This window comes from Cibotium barometz, chromosome 28, assembly GCF_041138505.1.
Source record: "Cibotium barometz isolate CiBa-2024 chromosome 28, ASM4113850v1, whole genome shotgun sequence".
NCBI lineage: Eukaryota > Viridiplantae > Streptophyta > Polypodiopsida > Cyatheales > Cibotiaceae > Cibotium > Cibotium barometz.
The window spans coordinates 16,638,626-16,654,089 of record NC_141073.1 but is presented as its reverse complement, the minus strand read 5'-3'; the positions used below and the strand labels follow the sequence as shown (position 1 = coordinate 16,654,089).

The 15,464-nt window shown below is 44.8% G+C and overlaps 1 protein-coding gene across 1 annotated transcript in view; it reads left to right on the top strand.

The window, feature by feature from the left end:
* The first annotated feature begins 3,118 nt into the window (after positions 1–3,118).
* The window catches only part of LOC147622593 (equilibrative nucleotide transporter 3-like), a 37,569-nt gene continuing 25,223 nt past the window's right edge, over positions 3,119–15,464 (top strand). The window contains exons 1-2 of the mRNA XM_086822119.1: positions 3,119–3,229; positions 3,455–3,559. Coding sequence (XP_086678245.1) covers positions 3,200–3,229; positions 3,455–3,559 — 135 coding nt within the window. The 5' untranslated portion in view covers positions 3,119–3,199. The remainder of the gene's footprint in view (positions 3,230–3,454; positions 3,560–15,464) is intronic.

The following is a 15,464-nucleotide window of genomic DNA, read 5'->3' as shown; positions in this document are numbered from 1 at the left end:
CAGGTTAGGGAATGAATGCATTTGTTCTTGATCTTCATTGTCTTTGTAACTGTGTGTGTCTCTCCTTCTATTGTCTTGCCAATTGGCAATTGCTTGCTGTTGCATTGAGCATAGTGTCTTCCCAGTGTGTGTGAGTGCGTAGTGGAGTTGGGCAGTGTAGCTCCACATCTTCCTAGCCAAGTAGCAACTCCTAGTGTGCTAGGTAGCAAGGTCTACTACAGGTAGCTTGAGAGGAGGGAGGAGGAGGGGAGAAGAGAGAGAAGACATGGCTAATGGAGGGTATAGATAGATATTGGTTATCAAAAAAGCTCGCTCAATGCCCACCCACATTGGAAACCTTAGGCCTTGCCAAACCCATCACAATAATGTGGCCTCCTACATGGCTAGTAACTGTAAATTGTGAGAAAGATATTTGAGCACCCACAATGATCGGGTTAACATACATGTTTCAACACTATGTTATGAGAAATGGGGCTATGCTCTAGAGTGGTAAACAAAAATTGTGGTGGATGTGTAAAGGAGACCCAACACATAAGTCTAGTGCGCAAGAAGTGTGGTGGATGTGTAGGAGTGTGCAAGGGAACATTGTATGAGTGGGAGCACTTAGATGCACACAAGTCACCATACCATATATACAACTTACATATTTAAACAACATCATAATAAATGAAATATTATAGGGAATATAGGTTTAGCATAATCGGGAATATTCAAGGGATCTACTAAAATCTAAAGGGAATGATTATGAGTGCAACTTATTGTTCAACAAAAAGGTAACATTTTTTGTTTACAAAGGATGAATTATGATTGTTATTACACACATTTTTGAAAGACTTTAAGGTTGGATAGAGCAAAGTGGACAAGTTAGTAACCTCATGTGACTTTGAAATCATGTGGATGGTGGTTAAACACACTATGAAAGTGGTTTGAAGAGACGTGACATGGACTCTTTGAATTTCTCAAGAACACTTAAACCTCAATTTTAAAATTGTAGCAACAAGAGAAGCAAATAAGCAAAAAAAACAAAACAAAATATTGAAGGAAGACACATAGCCTATGACTACAACAAGGAAGACATGCAATTACACCCTCGCTATGCAGCCAAAGCACAAGCCCATGACGAAGCCTAAATTGAATTTTTGTATGTTCAGTTTAAGCCTTCTTAAAACTTTTATAGGGTCTCTCTTGTGTTTTCTCTTTTCTTCTAGAGTTTTCAAATGTTTTTCTTGTTCGTCTCGTGATAATCATCATCATTGTCGTCGTCATCTTCATCTCCCTTCTTCTCCATCATCTATTGCAATGTAAGTGGAAAGTAGATGCCCATGCAAAAAGGATGATGTTGTGATGAGTGTACAAAACTATGGATTTATATTACTTGCAAGGCATACACAACATTATTGCACATACATATGTAAAAAGAATATATATCCTTGTGCACACAAGATACTTTATAGAATCCCAAGCTAACTTTCCAACCCAACAAAAAGGAAAGCCAAAAGGTTGAACTATATCGAAAGAAAGGGAGGTGTTTACTTTGATAGCTATCTCATGTCGCACAGTGAAGGTAACACATATGTGAATTGAAGGATTGATTGAAACACAACAATTTATTCAACAAAGTTGCTTTATGGACTTATCAAAACAAAATAAAAAGAAGAGAAGGCTCATGAATAAATTCCATTTTACATGCATACATGTACACGCACACGCACACGCACACGCACACACACACATCTCCACACACACATGCACCCACCTACCCATGCATCCACACACACCACCCACACACACCTTCACCCATACACACCTGCACCCGCACACAGAGTCCCGTGGCCCACCCACCCACACACCCACACACACACCCCACCCACCCACCAACCCATCCACCCACCATTGCTCATATACCTGCATGGACATGCCACAAGCACTCTCTCTCTAAAAATAGTCTTACCCACATGACACACAGAGTCCATCTTCCTCTCATATGAGTGTAAATTTAGCCATTTTTTAAATGTTGGATATTGAGAACTATTTATGATTCGTTATTTTGGCATGTAATTTGGTATTATTTAAGAGTCGTGCTGATATGTCAAATGTCTAGATAGAGACTCTTTACAAAGATGAAGTAGTTGTTAAGCACACACTATAACATTTCCAAAAGACTCACAATTTGGATTGTGATAGGTTGACTATAAGGCGCATGTTCACACACTCTGTTCGGTTTTCAAAAATAGAGGGAGTTGGAGTCTCTTTATATCTCATGCCATTGCTCAAAAAGAAATTTATTATATTTTTCTCCCGCCCGTTGAAATTCTAAAAAATCGGATGAGCTTTGACCTTTTATGGAAGAAAACTAATTTTTAGTTGTAAAACCGGCCAGCCCCATAGGATTTTGATTAAGGAAACGAGATTATACTTGAAATCTTCCCTTTTTTTCACTAGCCAGATTTAAAAAAAAAGCATGAGCATTGGTTCATGTGTGCTGGGGTAGCTAGTGTAGTGAATGCAAAAAGTATGTTGAAATTCAAAATGCTGATGGTATTGCAAATGGGCAACGGGAAAGTTGGTTGTTGTGTCGAGAGCAAACACTGCTAGCCATGGCAATCAAGACGATGCGTGTGAACAGGTGCAAGGTAAGTGGACTCTGGAGGCATGGATCAAGGTTGGTTTTTGACGGGCGTCATGCTCGTTATTGCATATTGCATGCCTCTGATTTTAGTGACAGTCAAAAAATAAGGTAAAATATGAAAATATAGGCACTATTTGTATTGGACAAGTCATTTTTGAAGGACGGCCCAAATCATCCTTGGTGATGCACAATCATGCTGTGCTCGAAAAAAACCCGAGTTTTGTGTAATATCACCTTCAAATTTAAAAAAATACGTGCAAATTTATAGCTTGAAGGTGCCAATACTTGCAAAATTTGAGGGAATATAGTACAAATACCTTCAAAAATTAAAAAAACTCTTCATTGATAATTTCTTAAATTTATATATATGAAGGTTTTCCAATTTTTGAGAAAATAGTTTTTTTCGAGAGTGAAGCACGTGGTCAAACAGGGGGTGACGTGGAGTTTTTGAATTTCGCAACATCGATGATTCCGTATCAATTTGAAATGAAAAAAAAACAGCCAAGAAAAACAGTAAAGAAAGACAAATAGCCTCTATTTTCCCAACACGCAGACGTGTACCAGTTCGCTATGCAGCCCGAGCAGGAGCCCCCAACTAAGGTCAGACTGCATTTTCTGCATGTTCCAAACTAGGGTTTCTTTCTGTGTTCCCCCCTCTCTGCATGTTCAGAATTAGGGTTTCTCTCTGTGTTTTCAAGGGATTTTCTTTGTTTGTTTGGCTTTTCTAGGATTCCTCCTTTGTTTCTAGGCCTTTTTCTCTGTTATCAGACTTTATCCTCTGTTTTCTCAGTTTCTTTTCGTGTTTCTGAACCTCTTTTGCATCAGGGACTTTACGTAGCCTATTTCGTCTGCTGGCTTCTTGGCAATGGCTGCCTCTTCTCTTGGAATAGCATGCTCACAATCGAGGATTACTACTCCGCTGTCTTCCCGGTACTGTGCTCTTTGTTCTCGGTAGTTTGATCCTGCATTATGATGATCTAATATCACTTCTATGTACTGATTAGCTGACACAATAATGAACTGACATTATTGTTGATCATTCCTTAAAATTATAATGATCTTATAACATTGTTGATCGTGTATTGGTGAACTCTGGTCAGCCTGTATAATTTTGGGGGGGGGGGGGGGGGGGGTGGGGGGCGGGGGTGACGAACCCACAATCGTCCATCAGAACAATTTCCAACAGTCCCCCTTGTCGTTGAGTTTCCCTTACATCACAGCTCAAGTAGATTAGACAGGTTGACTCCAGTTTCGGTCCTCTCTTGCGGTTTGAGCCTGTGAGCGGTTTCCATCTGAATCTATGGCTCTTGATTGGGAGGTGAATCGGAGACAAACCCATACCATTACACTGATGGATATGTGTGCATCCCTTGCTTTCTGTGAGCTGATCTTGGGTCAGTGTTTACTTTGGCTAACATTGCGATGATCCTCTATCTAGTTAACATTGTGATGAACCTGTATTTGATTGTGGCTGACCTTGTATTTGGTCAAAATGATGATTTATCATACTCTTAATGTTTATTTCTTTTGTTCTGATTTTATATGCATTTTGCTCTGTTATCTTGTTTTGTCGTCCTCCACGAGATATGCATAAATAGCATGGTTATGAGCATCCATGATGAAGAGGAAGGGATCACTCCATGAGGCTGACTCAATAATTGAGTCCGCCATTAGGATTTTCTTCATCCTGTCAAACAGCGATCAACAGGTCGCTGTTGGAAAACATGTCAATCTGAGTATGATATGCCTAGTTCTCCTGCTCTCCAAAGGTTGCAGAGGTAAAGACAGGCCTTTCTCTTTCTCCTTGCTGGCTCAATGCTCCAACTTTGATGCACATAACATTGGCTCCACTGACATAACATCCGGATCATATTGGGACACTATCCAATCAACATCCACATCAAATAGGGAAACTAGGTCCGGATTCTCCCTTAGGATTTTTTCTTCCTCATCGTTCTCCACTCCTTCCAGCCAGTTGAGTCCTTCTGCATGGAGCGGACGAACATATGGATCCACTTTTCCTTTGGAGAGCACTAAGGCTTTGACCTCCCCCACCTCCCCCCCCCCCACCCCGGCGAGAAAAGATCCTTCTATTAGTTACTGATAAAATAGCCATGATAGCTAAATACAAACCTGTCCCCAAATGGGAAGTGGGAGTCAAGATACATAAAAGGGAGGATGCTCTTCTCCTTTGGCTGGCCACTCTAGGAGGAGAGGCTATCTCATACATTGGGGGCGGGGGGGGTGGGGGCGGGGGGGGGGGGGGGGGGGAACACGCAGGTGGTTTGTAGTGCGAGGTGGGCGTGGAGATCCCCAGTAGCCAATCGGCTGTCTATGGCTGATCGACCAACATACGGGTGTGGTATAAATACCACCCCTACCCCCACTTCAGTATGTTGTATCGGATCTTGTATATAGCAGAGTTTATACAGCTTCTTAGGGGTGGCTATTTGACACATTAGTCACACGGGCATTGATGTATGAAGCAGCGATATGGGCGCCAGGCCTTGCTACCCATTGGTGGACACAGATAGAGAGACCACAGGCCCTCATGATGGCACGCATGATACACAGCAAACTGTCGGTACCTCATGACATTATCCGAGCAGAGTTTGCTGCGCCTCCTATGGTGGTGGAGGCCATATTTCAGACTATATGCCTGCTAGACAGATTCAGAGAGATGCCACAGGACAGATTGTCATACAGAGCTTTTGAGGCATCTAGACAGTTGGCTGAGGCAGGAGACAGAGGATCATGGTATGCACAGGTCACACATTGGTTCTCACAGCATGGCCTAGACATGGATCATCTACCACCATTCCAGTATGACAGGGATGCACCACATATCCGTCTCTCTCATAGTGAGAGGAACAGAGTATTGAAACAGGATCTATGGCAGCTATATACACGAGAGACATGGATATCGCCTACACAACCTCTTCCACCGAAGATGCTATACTACAGAGATCACTTCATGAGTATCACTGATGATGGATTTATAGAGAGGCCTAGATACATGGAGGGCTTTTTACCACACGGCTCCCGAGTGGCTATTGGTCAGCTTAGAGTTTCATCACACCGATTGGAGATTGAGACTGGCAGAGTAGCACGGATCCCTTGAGAGGAGAGGGTATGCAGATTGTGCAGAGAGGAGGTGAGAGTGAGGAGCATTATGTATGCAGATGCAGAGCATATACAGCCATCAGAGAGAGATATCCCATTTTATTCAGAGAGCCACATTCCCTACGCTAGATCTTTGAGGCAGCAGACCAGCGCATACTGGGGAGATTCATTCTAGACATACAGCACCACAGAGAGACATTATTATAGGCTCTGACAGCTCCAGAGGGGGGGGGGGCGACAGACACAGATTACTACATTTTTTCAGAGATCCATCCCCCTCCTAGCCCCTACACGGCAGGGAATTACTCTCCAGAGAGCAGAGACACTTAGAGCCCGCAGGAGACAGAGGACACCTGGCTTTCGGACACCACGCCTATACCACGCCTATACCACAGAGAGATGACAGAGATCAGAGCTTAGTTTCACAGAGAGGGTGCGGAGCGACTGGCTTGCTTTAGAGCACACCCAGGCATGTTCTTCAGGGAGCTGTGGACACCCCCTTCACTGATGTATATCATTTTACACTCCCAGTATGGTACAGGATGGAGCTAGCTAGGTTGCATATCATGATTGTTTACTCCATGCATATAGCTTTGCATTCTCCTAGTAGTAGAGCTCCATCCCCTTCAATCACCGTTGGACAGCCACCTTACATATTAGTTGCAGCCTTTTCTTCATTTGTTTTTTCCACCCACCCTCTCATCACAAGACCAAAGTAACCTCCACGAGATGGTAGACTTGCTTGAGATGGTTGAGAAGTTTGTGAAGATTCCTAGTTCTTCCCCCGTGGTGGAAGGTTATGATGGAGTTTGTATTGGAGTCTTATGACGTGGCTGATTTCATTATTGTTGGTGTTCCACGGCTAGAGTTGGAGGACGGGGAGCTTTTACCCTCTACTCGGAAAGAACGGGAGGCTCAGTCACAGTTGTGGGATCGTGTCAATGCTTGTGTGCGTTCTTTCATCTTCCTTAATTGCACACCACAGGTGATTAATAATATAAAACATATGACGTTAGCTAGAGGGATTTGGTAGCATTTGGCTTCTTTGTATAACAGGGTATCACCCATGAAGCGGATCTCCTTGGAAGTGTAGATGCGGGTGATGGATCCTTCAAAGTCTTCGACGATGCGGGAGCACATCAACAAGTTGTAGGCTCTTCAGTAGGAGGTTCTTTAAGTTGGGAAGGAGATATCTTCAGAGGACATGGCCATCACTTTGGTGTCTCATCTGACCTCTCAGTACTTAGCTTTCTACTTCTCTTTGATCACCAGTGGAGCAGGCTTAGCACCATCACATGGGAGGAGCTTGTGCCTATGGTCTTGGACTAGGAAGAGCGTTTTAGGAACCCTCCACAGGACGGAGGTTCTGAGGCCTTGACTGGCCAGTGGTCACAAGGCCGCAATAAGAGCAAAGGGAAGTCTTCACAGGAGAAGTCTTCCGAGCACGAGCCTGACTTGGATTGTGACGTCTTGAAGGCAAAGAGGACCTATATTCATTTATAAAAATCAAAATGGAATCTCCATCGAAAATCAGCAAGATCAACCAACAGATCCATATAAAAGAACCATGGACTCATCCGTTGAGTTATGTTTTTGTATCATCAGCATTGTCTGTGGACCACCACAAACCTCCCATCAATTGCTCATTGAATATAGCATCTCGACTAACAATTGCCTTTTGAGAACTTGGATCGTAAAACTTGTAACTCTTTGAGTTGTAAAAATAACCAATAAAAATAACCTTCAAACCCGAAGGTTCTAGCTTGTGTCGTGTCTCTTTTGGGACATGAATATAAGCAATACACCCAAAGACTTTGAAATGTGCAACAAAAGGAGTTTGGCCTATCCAAGCTGTGATTGGAATCTTACCAGAAGGTGCAGTAGTTGGAAGATGATTTTGAACAAAAATGGTTGTTAATACTCCTTCTGCCCAAAAAGAGCGAGATAATCCAGAATGAATAAGCATGCATCTGATTGCATTCAAAATTGATTCTTTTGCTCTACAACTCCATTCTGGTGGGGAGAATATGGAATGGTATACTCATGGGGTGGATGTCGTGGTTGATGCAATGATCATGAAATAAGTTAGAAATATATTCACCACTATTATCACTTCGAAGAATTTTGACTCTTCGACCAGTGTGATTCTCCACAGATATTTGGTACCTCTTAAATGTGTCCAATGCTTCTGATTTATGTCGTAGTAAAAATACATTTGTATATCGTGAATGATCATGAATAAAAGTAATGAAGTAATGGTAGCAAGACTTGGATGGAGGAAAGGGTCCACAAATATCAGTATGAATGAGATCCAAAAGATTATTTGAATGAATATTAGCGGAGCATCGAGAAGGGTGCAGATTCCTTAGTAGTAACCGGCGTTTGTGCATTTGGAGATTATGGACACCGGTGTTTCATCTTCTTCGAGCAGGGAGGCGGTTGGACTCATTGCTAGACACTCGGGAGTGGATTCTTGATAGTGGTGCTTCTAGGCACATGGCTCCTTCTCGGGAGTTATTACAGGATCTTTGAAGGCATGCAAGTCGCATCTTGATTGGTGACGAGTCCACTATACCTATTCACAGTGACGCGACTGGTTAGAGATCGTTCCTGATGGCAAAGGGGGGGATGCATTCCTCCTAGGTTGTCATGACCCTGTGAATTTGTGCAGTGTATGTGAGTATGGTGGTCAGTGTGCAAGAAATATTTTGAATGTTCATACTTGGGGTCAAGGTAATCCTAGGGGCAAGGGTTTTATTAAAATGACCCCATGTGTGGAGGGGACTAAGGTTTTATTAAAACCCCATGTGTGGAGGGGACTAAGGGTTTTATTAAAATGACCCCATGTGTGGAGGGGACTAAGGTTTTATTAAAACCCCAAGAGGGAACAAAGGCTTTATTAAAAACAAATGAGAACCCTTTGTGGTGGTCGTGGCCCTTTTTTGGGGAGGGGTTACGTTATTTTTGGGGGGAGCTTCTTTTTGGAGAAAGTCGACTCCAGCACGTGTGCTTTTTCCTCTCTGGAAAGGATGGGCGGGCTGGGCTGAACTGTAGGTTTCTTTGGCTCTCTCTCTCTCTCTCTCTCTCTCTCTCTCGGTGGTGAGAGGCGGTTGCAGAAGAGGAAACGCACAACACTCTCTCTTTCTTGGCAAGCCGGCAGGCTGGTTGCAGAAAACGCATATAGGTGCCCAGTTGTTGGGCTGCAGGTGGTTGAAAGAGGGGAAGCGCAAGATTGCACTCTCTTTCTCTCTCTCTCTCTCTTTGGCGGAAATCGGCGGAGGACTGCAGGCTATTTTCTCTCTTTCTGTCTCTCTTTGCAAGTGGTAGGCTGCAGGGTTCTTTCATGCGTAGGCACACAGAGGGCTGCAAGAGGCGGACAGAGCAGGTGCAAGTTTTTCACACGCCTTCTCTCTCTTGGAAGGAGGCATAGGGTTGAAGCTTTTCTTCTCTCTCTCTCTCTCTCTCTCTCTCTCTCTCTCTCTCTCTCGCTCGCTCAGTCATGGAGAAGAGGGAGACGGGGACGATGGCTGCTTTGATCATACGCATGCAAGCGTTGCTTCGACGGCGACTCAACTAAGGAGTTCTTAGCTCTTCTTTCTCCGGCTCGTGGGCTGTTTGGGAGTGCTACTCTTGGTCCCTTGTTAGAGGAGGGATTTGCAGCCTAAGAGAGCAGAAACAGGATCAAACTTAGCATATTTTTGGAAGAGATTACGAACTGATGAATGGCTGTGTTTTTGGCTATGTGCATGGGCCAGTTAGATGCGTATTCAAGGCCTTGTGGATGTACTATCTTGGTTGATTAGAGGTGAATAACAGTGTGTTGTTTTTGGGGCACAGGGCTGTGTGAAACCTCTATGTTGAGAGGTCCAAAGGACTGAAAGTTTGGACATGCATATGTATAAGTCATGAATGGCCATGATGTATTTAGTTAAACTCTTCCATTGAATGTGAATAAAAAAATACCGAAAGGGGTGCCAAGCTTCGGGGCCAACAGGTGTCGTTGTTCTTTTTGTGTAGGAGCACTCTAGCTCCCTTTTGTCTGTCTTATTTGCTGGATTACAACTGTGTTTGGGTGATTGCTAGTCTACCGCACTTTGGTTCCGACCAGAGGCCGGTTTCAAGGTTCCGTTGTCGGGACATCACCAACTTTCCCAAGGGGGTGAGCTCGTGGTTGTCTCGAGGAAAGTCGTTGAAAATTTCAGCAAGATGTTTGACTATGAGGATGACTATGACTATGATGATGAGAAAGAGCATGAGACCACTCGTGAGAGGACTGAATCTGAGGATGTACTTGCAGGAGAACATACTGTAGTAGATGCACGTTATGAGGATGTAACGTAGCCAGAAGATATGCCAAGTAAAGAGGAAGATGATGCCCAATTTAAAGCCCGTTTGGTAGGGGCAATGGATGTGCTCATGCAGCTCAGAGAAAGTCAGAAGTTTGTTGAATTTATGAGGGCCCCTTATGAGCCTAAAAAGAAGAAGAAGAAGGTGCGTTCTAGGAACCCACCGTAGGGCAACAGTGGTGCCTTCCCACAAGATCCTCCTTTTGGACAGTTTTCCAACATGTAGAACACTTATGGTGCAAACCCACAGAGTTCCTTTTTCGGGCAGCCACCTATTCTGCAACAATTGATGCATCCAGGCTATTTTGGTGGTGGTTCGGTGTTCCAATCTATGATTGGGGGTTAACCCTCAAGGAGGCATGGGAATGCAAGGGAACTTTGGAGCTAGTTTTCAGCATGGTATGCAAGGCAACATGTATGGTGGTATGTAGCTCGGAATGCAAGGGAATATGTATAGGGACATGCATCCCATAATGCAAGGAAACATGTATGGGGGCATGCAGCCTAGTATGCATAGTGGCATGTTTGGAAAAATGGGAGGATCAACAGGATTGCATGGTATGCAAGGTGTGGGAATTGGCAATGTTGACCCTAGTATGGGCATGATTGCAGGGGGTAGTAATCTTGTGAAGCCACTTCCTTATGATAATCTAATGCCTATGGGTAAGGCGAAGGATTATAAGGAAGGGGGAGCTGTAGTGAAATTTGACACATTAAGTTGGGCCAAAGACAGGCTCAAGGCTCTTACCTTTTTACAGCAGTTTGATGCGGATTTTTTTGGAGCCCATTGAGTTTATGAAGGGGAGGAGCAGGTTGGGCAGTCATCTTTTTGGCATATGTGCTCGCATCCCTCAGCAGGCGACTAGCTTTATATATCTCCCCCTCTCTCTACTGCGCCTATCTGTTTGTATAGCAGTGTCGTACAACTGTTGCCTCAGGGAAGAAATCGTATTGTCTACAGCTCTGTGCCCTCTCCTATACGCAGCAGGCAGGGGCTTTTGAGTCTCGTTCTCCTTGACTATACAATGGGCAGCCGTCTGGGTACTTGTCTTCTCTCTCTCCCGACTCTGCCTCTACAGAGGAACTGCAAGCAGAGCAACATACTTGCTCTTTCTTTGTTTCCCTTTCTATACGGACTGAACCTACCTGTGCAGCTGTACGGGTACCGTACGACTTCACACGTTTCGAGGGTGGCTGTGTGCAGGCTATACAATGGATCGGTGGTGTTAGAAGACCCCTTATCTCTTGCATATCTGGTTGATCTTGGAGATGAGATTTGGGACTGTTTTGGAGGAATCCAAGACAGTTTCAAGGCTCGGTTTTGGAGCTGTCTTGGCACGGAGTTCGGGATAGCTCTTGGCTCCGTACCGGGCTGATTTATGAATCGTTTATGAGCTGATTTGGGGAACTGATTTGTGACAGTTTTTGGACAGCTTCTAGAGGTGTTTGCATCTTGGCACCGGATAGTTTATTTGGACAAGATTTGTGTTGATGCTCAGTGGAAAGATCTGGTGATGTTCACACCCGCATCTTGGTATCTTGTAAAAGCTTCTCAATCAATAAAGAAGTTCCTACGGAGGGCCAGCCGTTCCGACTCAGTGTTGTGTTCCTTTTAGCATAGTTTATGGTTATTTCCACTATGTTTTCATATCTTTGTTTGGCATTTGAAGTGTTTGTCCATTGATTTGGGTTCATGTCCGGGTTCATTAGCAGGTTCCTAGAACTTTGCATACGAAAGTGACAGTTGATGATCCTTGTGAGTAGGTTGATGCCTCTTTGTTTCGGAAGCGGTTTGGTTGCTAAACACCAGATTGGACTTATCTTCTCGGTGGGGTTGTTGAGCTCATTTATGCAGACGCCTTTGAAGACTCGTTGGGACGCAGGATTGCGGATCTTGGATCTTGGACTCTTCTATGATACTAGAGGGGGAACGATGGATGGAGTCAGACTTCAAGGTTGGAGTGACTCAGATTGGGGAGGAGATCCAGACACGAGGAGATCTACATCAGGCTATGGTTTTACCCTCGGCTCAAGAGTTGTTTCATGGAGCAGCAAGCATGGAGTAGCAAGAGACAACCAACTATTGTCTTCTTGTCTACCGGGCTGCTTGTGGGGCTGCTTGCGAGGTTGTGCGGTTGCAGAGGTTACTTGGCGAGATTGGGTTTCCACAGCATAACCCACGGTCATCTAGAGTCACTTTGTTCATGAGAAGATTTTTGCTGATGACATCTTGCTAGAGTTTTGTTGGACGGAGGACAATGCGGCGGACCTCTTCACAAAGTCTCTACCTCAGGCTCTACCCCGGCAGCACTCAAGCTCACTGGGGTTAGTTCCACATCCAGGAGTTGAGAGGGAGTGTTAGCAGTAGGGTTGTTTCTCGTACCGGCACGAACCTATTCGTACCGTACGGTTCGTACGATATTGTATGGTACGATCCCTTTCCCCTTCCTCCCCCCCCCCCCCCCCCCAAAAAAAAAAAAACATTGAGAAAAAAAAATCCAAATGTCCCAAAAAGATATAAATCTTGCTCAACAAAGATCCCAAATGCCCACAATACTTCACAACTTTCGTGTTTCGTGTCCACTCAATATTCCATATGGGGTTGTTGAGAGACTTAAAAAATCTGGCAAGGTAGACTGGTAGTGTACACTTGATTGCTAGGATGAGAGAATCTTGCTACATCACTTGGAGATCCTTGGTATAGGTGGGCTAGACAGTCAGATTCTCAAGTTATGTGCGAGGGAGAAGATTTGGACAGGGCCATTTTGATCTACAAAGGAGTCCCTAAACCTATCACCCGAGATGCACTGCCCGTATTTGTGCAAGGACGGTCCCTTAGTCATAAATGCTACATTGGGTTTGGTATCGCATTACCCATGTAGGCTCTTTTTTGGAGACAATTGGGAGATCCAACTCGGAGAGACACATCTCCATGTTCTGGTTCCTCAAGCACTATAGAATCCTCCACCTCAAACCTTTCCTCACATTCAAGCTTGAAGCTTCATAGTTTGTAAGTGTTAAAAAAAAAACTGTATTTTATCTTACGGTATCCCAAAATTTGATATTGTACCAAAAATTCCCGTACGGTATCGTATCGTACAGTATCGTATTTTCGTACCGTGACAACTATGGTTAACAGTCATCTCCTGTCTATACAATAGTGCTCACAAAGGGCCCTTGTTGTGGGTGTGCCCGCCCAGGAGCTTTGCTCAGTTTTTTCCATTTTTCCATATATTTTTCCTATTTTATTGGTCGCGGGGGGGGGGGGGGGGGGCTGGCCGCTTGTTTTGTACTTGGCCGACTGCCTGTATGCAGTCGTGGAGATCCCTAGCAGCCAGTTGGCTATCTTATGCTGACCGACCAGCATAGGGGGTATGTTGTATTGGATCTTGTATATAGCAGAGTTTATACAACTTCTCTCTCTCTTCTGCGTTTTCTCTTCTTCACACAATTCTGCATTGATATTAAGGCTGGTGGTTCTCTCTTGCGTGTGCTCGTCTTCATCATAGAGTCCTGTTGCGTGTGCTCTCGGTTTTCTGTCTCATATCTGTTTCGTACTCCGATAGATACGTGCGGGCGAGCCCCGAGCATGTGATCACTAGGCAGACAGACTGTGGGGTTCTAGATTAGAGGCTGTCAGAGATGCTTCTCGGAGGCTACTGGAGCTATTGAAGGGCCAGCCTGAGATGATCCCAAGCACACAAGAGACTAGCTGTCGTCGAATGCTAGGCTAAAGCCACGTGCCCGCATCTCTGTGAAAATCCATCTTGTGCTTTGAGACCAAGGCTTCCCAAGATTGGGGTGCGGATGGAGATCCTAGCCAGCAGGAGGAAGTCCTTCCGAGGCTCACCACCCGAAAGAAGACTTCGAACAATCAATTTGCCCAAAAGGGCATAGTTTTGAATGGAGGGGTCGTTGAAGCCTAGGCCCCCTATGCGTCGCAACTGAATGATCACTCTCCAAGCCACCTTGGCCAGGGCCGACCTCCTGTTGCTGCGAGCCCACAGAAAGTTGTGGATCAAACATTGAACTTGACCAGTACAGGCTTGGGAGAAAGACCAGTAGGAGGTGATGTACCACATGGTGGTGAGAAGAACCTAGTTCGCCATCACAACTCGACCAGATAAAGAAAGCCTGATGCTCAGAAGAAGAGGGGCTAGCTGCTGCTCAGAAAGATATCAATGCCAACTTGGTATCCTAGATAACGAACTGGAGTCTAGAGTGTCCCTTGGGACCCACTAAAAAGCCCCTACTGGACGCCAAGTCGGGCCGGGCGAACCCAATGAAAGAAAGAGAAAACACAGGTTGTAGGCAAAAGCACAAACTGTTGAAGGCTGACAACATTTGATTATTGCTGAAAATGAGCATGAGGGAAGCCCGTAGGTGCTTACAAGCATAAGAGATTATTGCAACAGCCAATGACCTCCCAGCAGATATGCAAGAATGAGATGGAAAATGAGGGGAAGGGTGTGCTCCCTTATATATCCCTCATATGAGCTGGTCGGCCAGTTGTAGCAGGACGACAGTTGTCATGTAGCATAAATATGCTATAAAAAGCCTAAAAAATGGTAGAAAAAACCTAAATAATATATGCTAAATATGCCAATGCAGGGCCTCATAAAAATGACCAGTACAAGCATGAAAAGGTACATGTAGACCCTTTGGAGATGATATATATTACCCAAAAACCACACGGCTTGTGCCAATTGATATGTGCTCCGGAACCACGACAGAAGATCTCAATTGCCTCGGTAATTTTTGGAGGTTCCCCTCGTCCCCCGACAGGTATGCTACCGTGTCATCAGCGAACTCTTAATCAAGAAGCTTCTTTTGTGCGTAGATGGGAAGACGCAATCCTTGTAGCCCGGTCTTGTGGGTGGAGAGAAAACTACTCATGGCCTCAGTGACAAACAAGAAGAGAGAAGGCGCTGAAGGGCAGCCGTGTCGACAGTCGGACTGAGCGAGAGTGGAAATGTGTCACCTCTAGCTCCCTGAATCAGATTTTGGCTGTGCCGAGTAGAGTCCCAAAAGACCTTCGACCCACTCCTCCAGAAAACCCATACTGCACATCATCCCCTCTAGAAAGCCCCAATCAACTTTGTCATAGGCTTTCTTGAAATCCAGAAGGAGAACAATTAGATCCTTTTGGCGCATCCTGGCCGAAGCGGTCGCCTTCTAGAAGGTGAAGATGCTGTCCATGATGCTCGGATCCTAAACGAAACCGGTCTGTGTACCATGAATCAAGTTGGGGAGGAAGGGTTGCAGTCTCTGACTGATGGCCTTGGCCAAAATTTTGTAGGCAGTCCCTAGAGGGTGATGGTTCTCCACTGCTGATTCTCCAATCTATCACCACCCTCCTTGGGGAA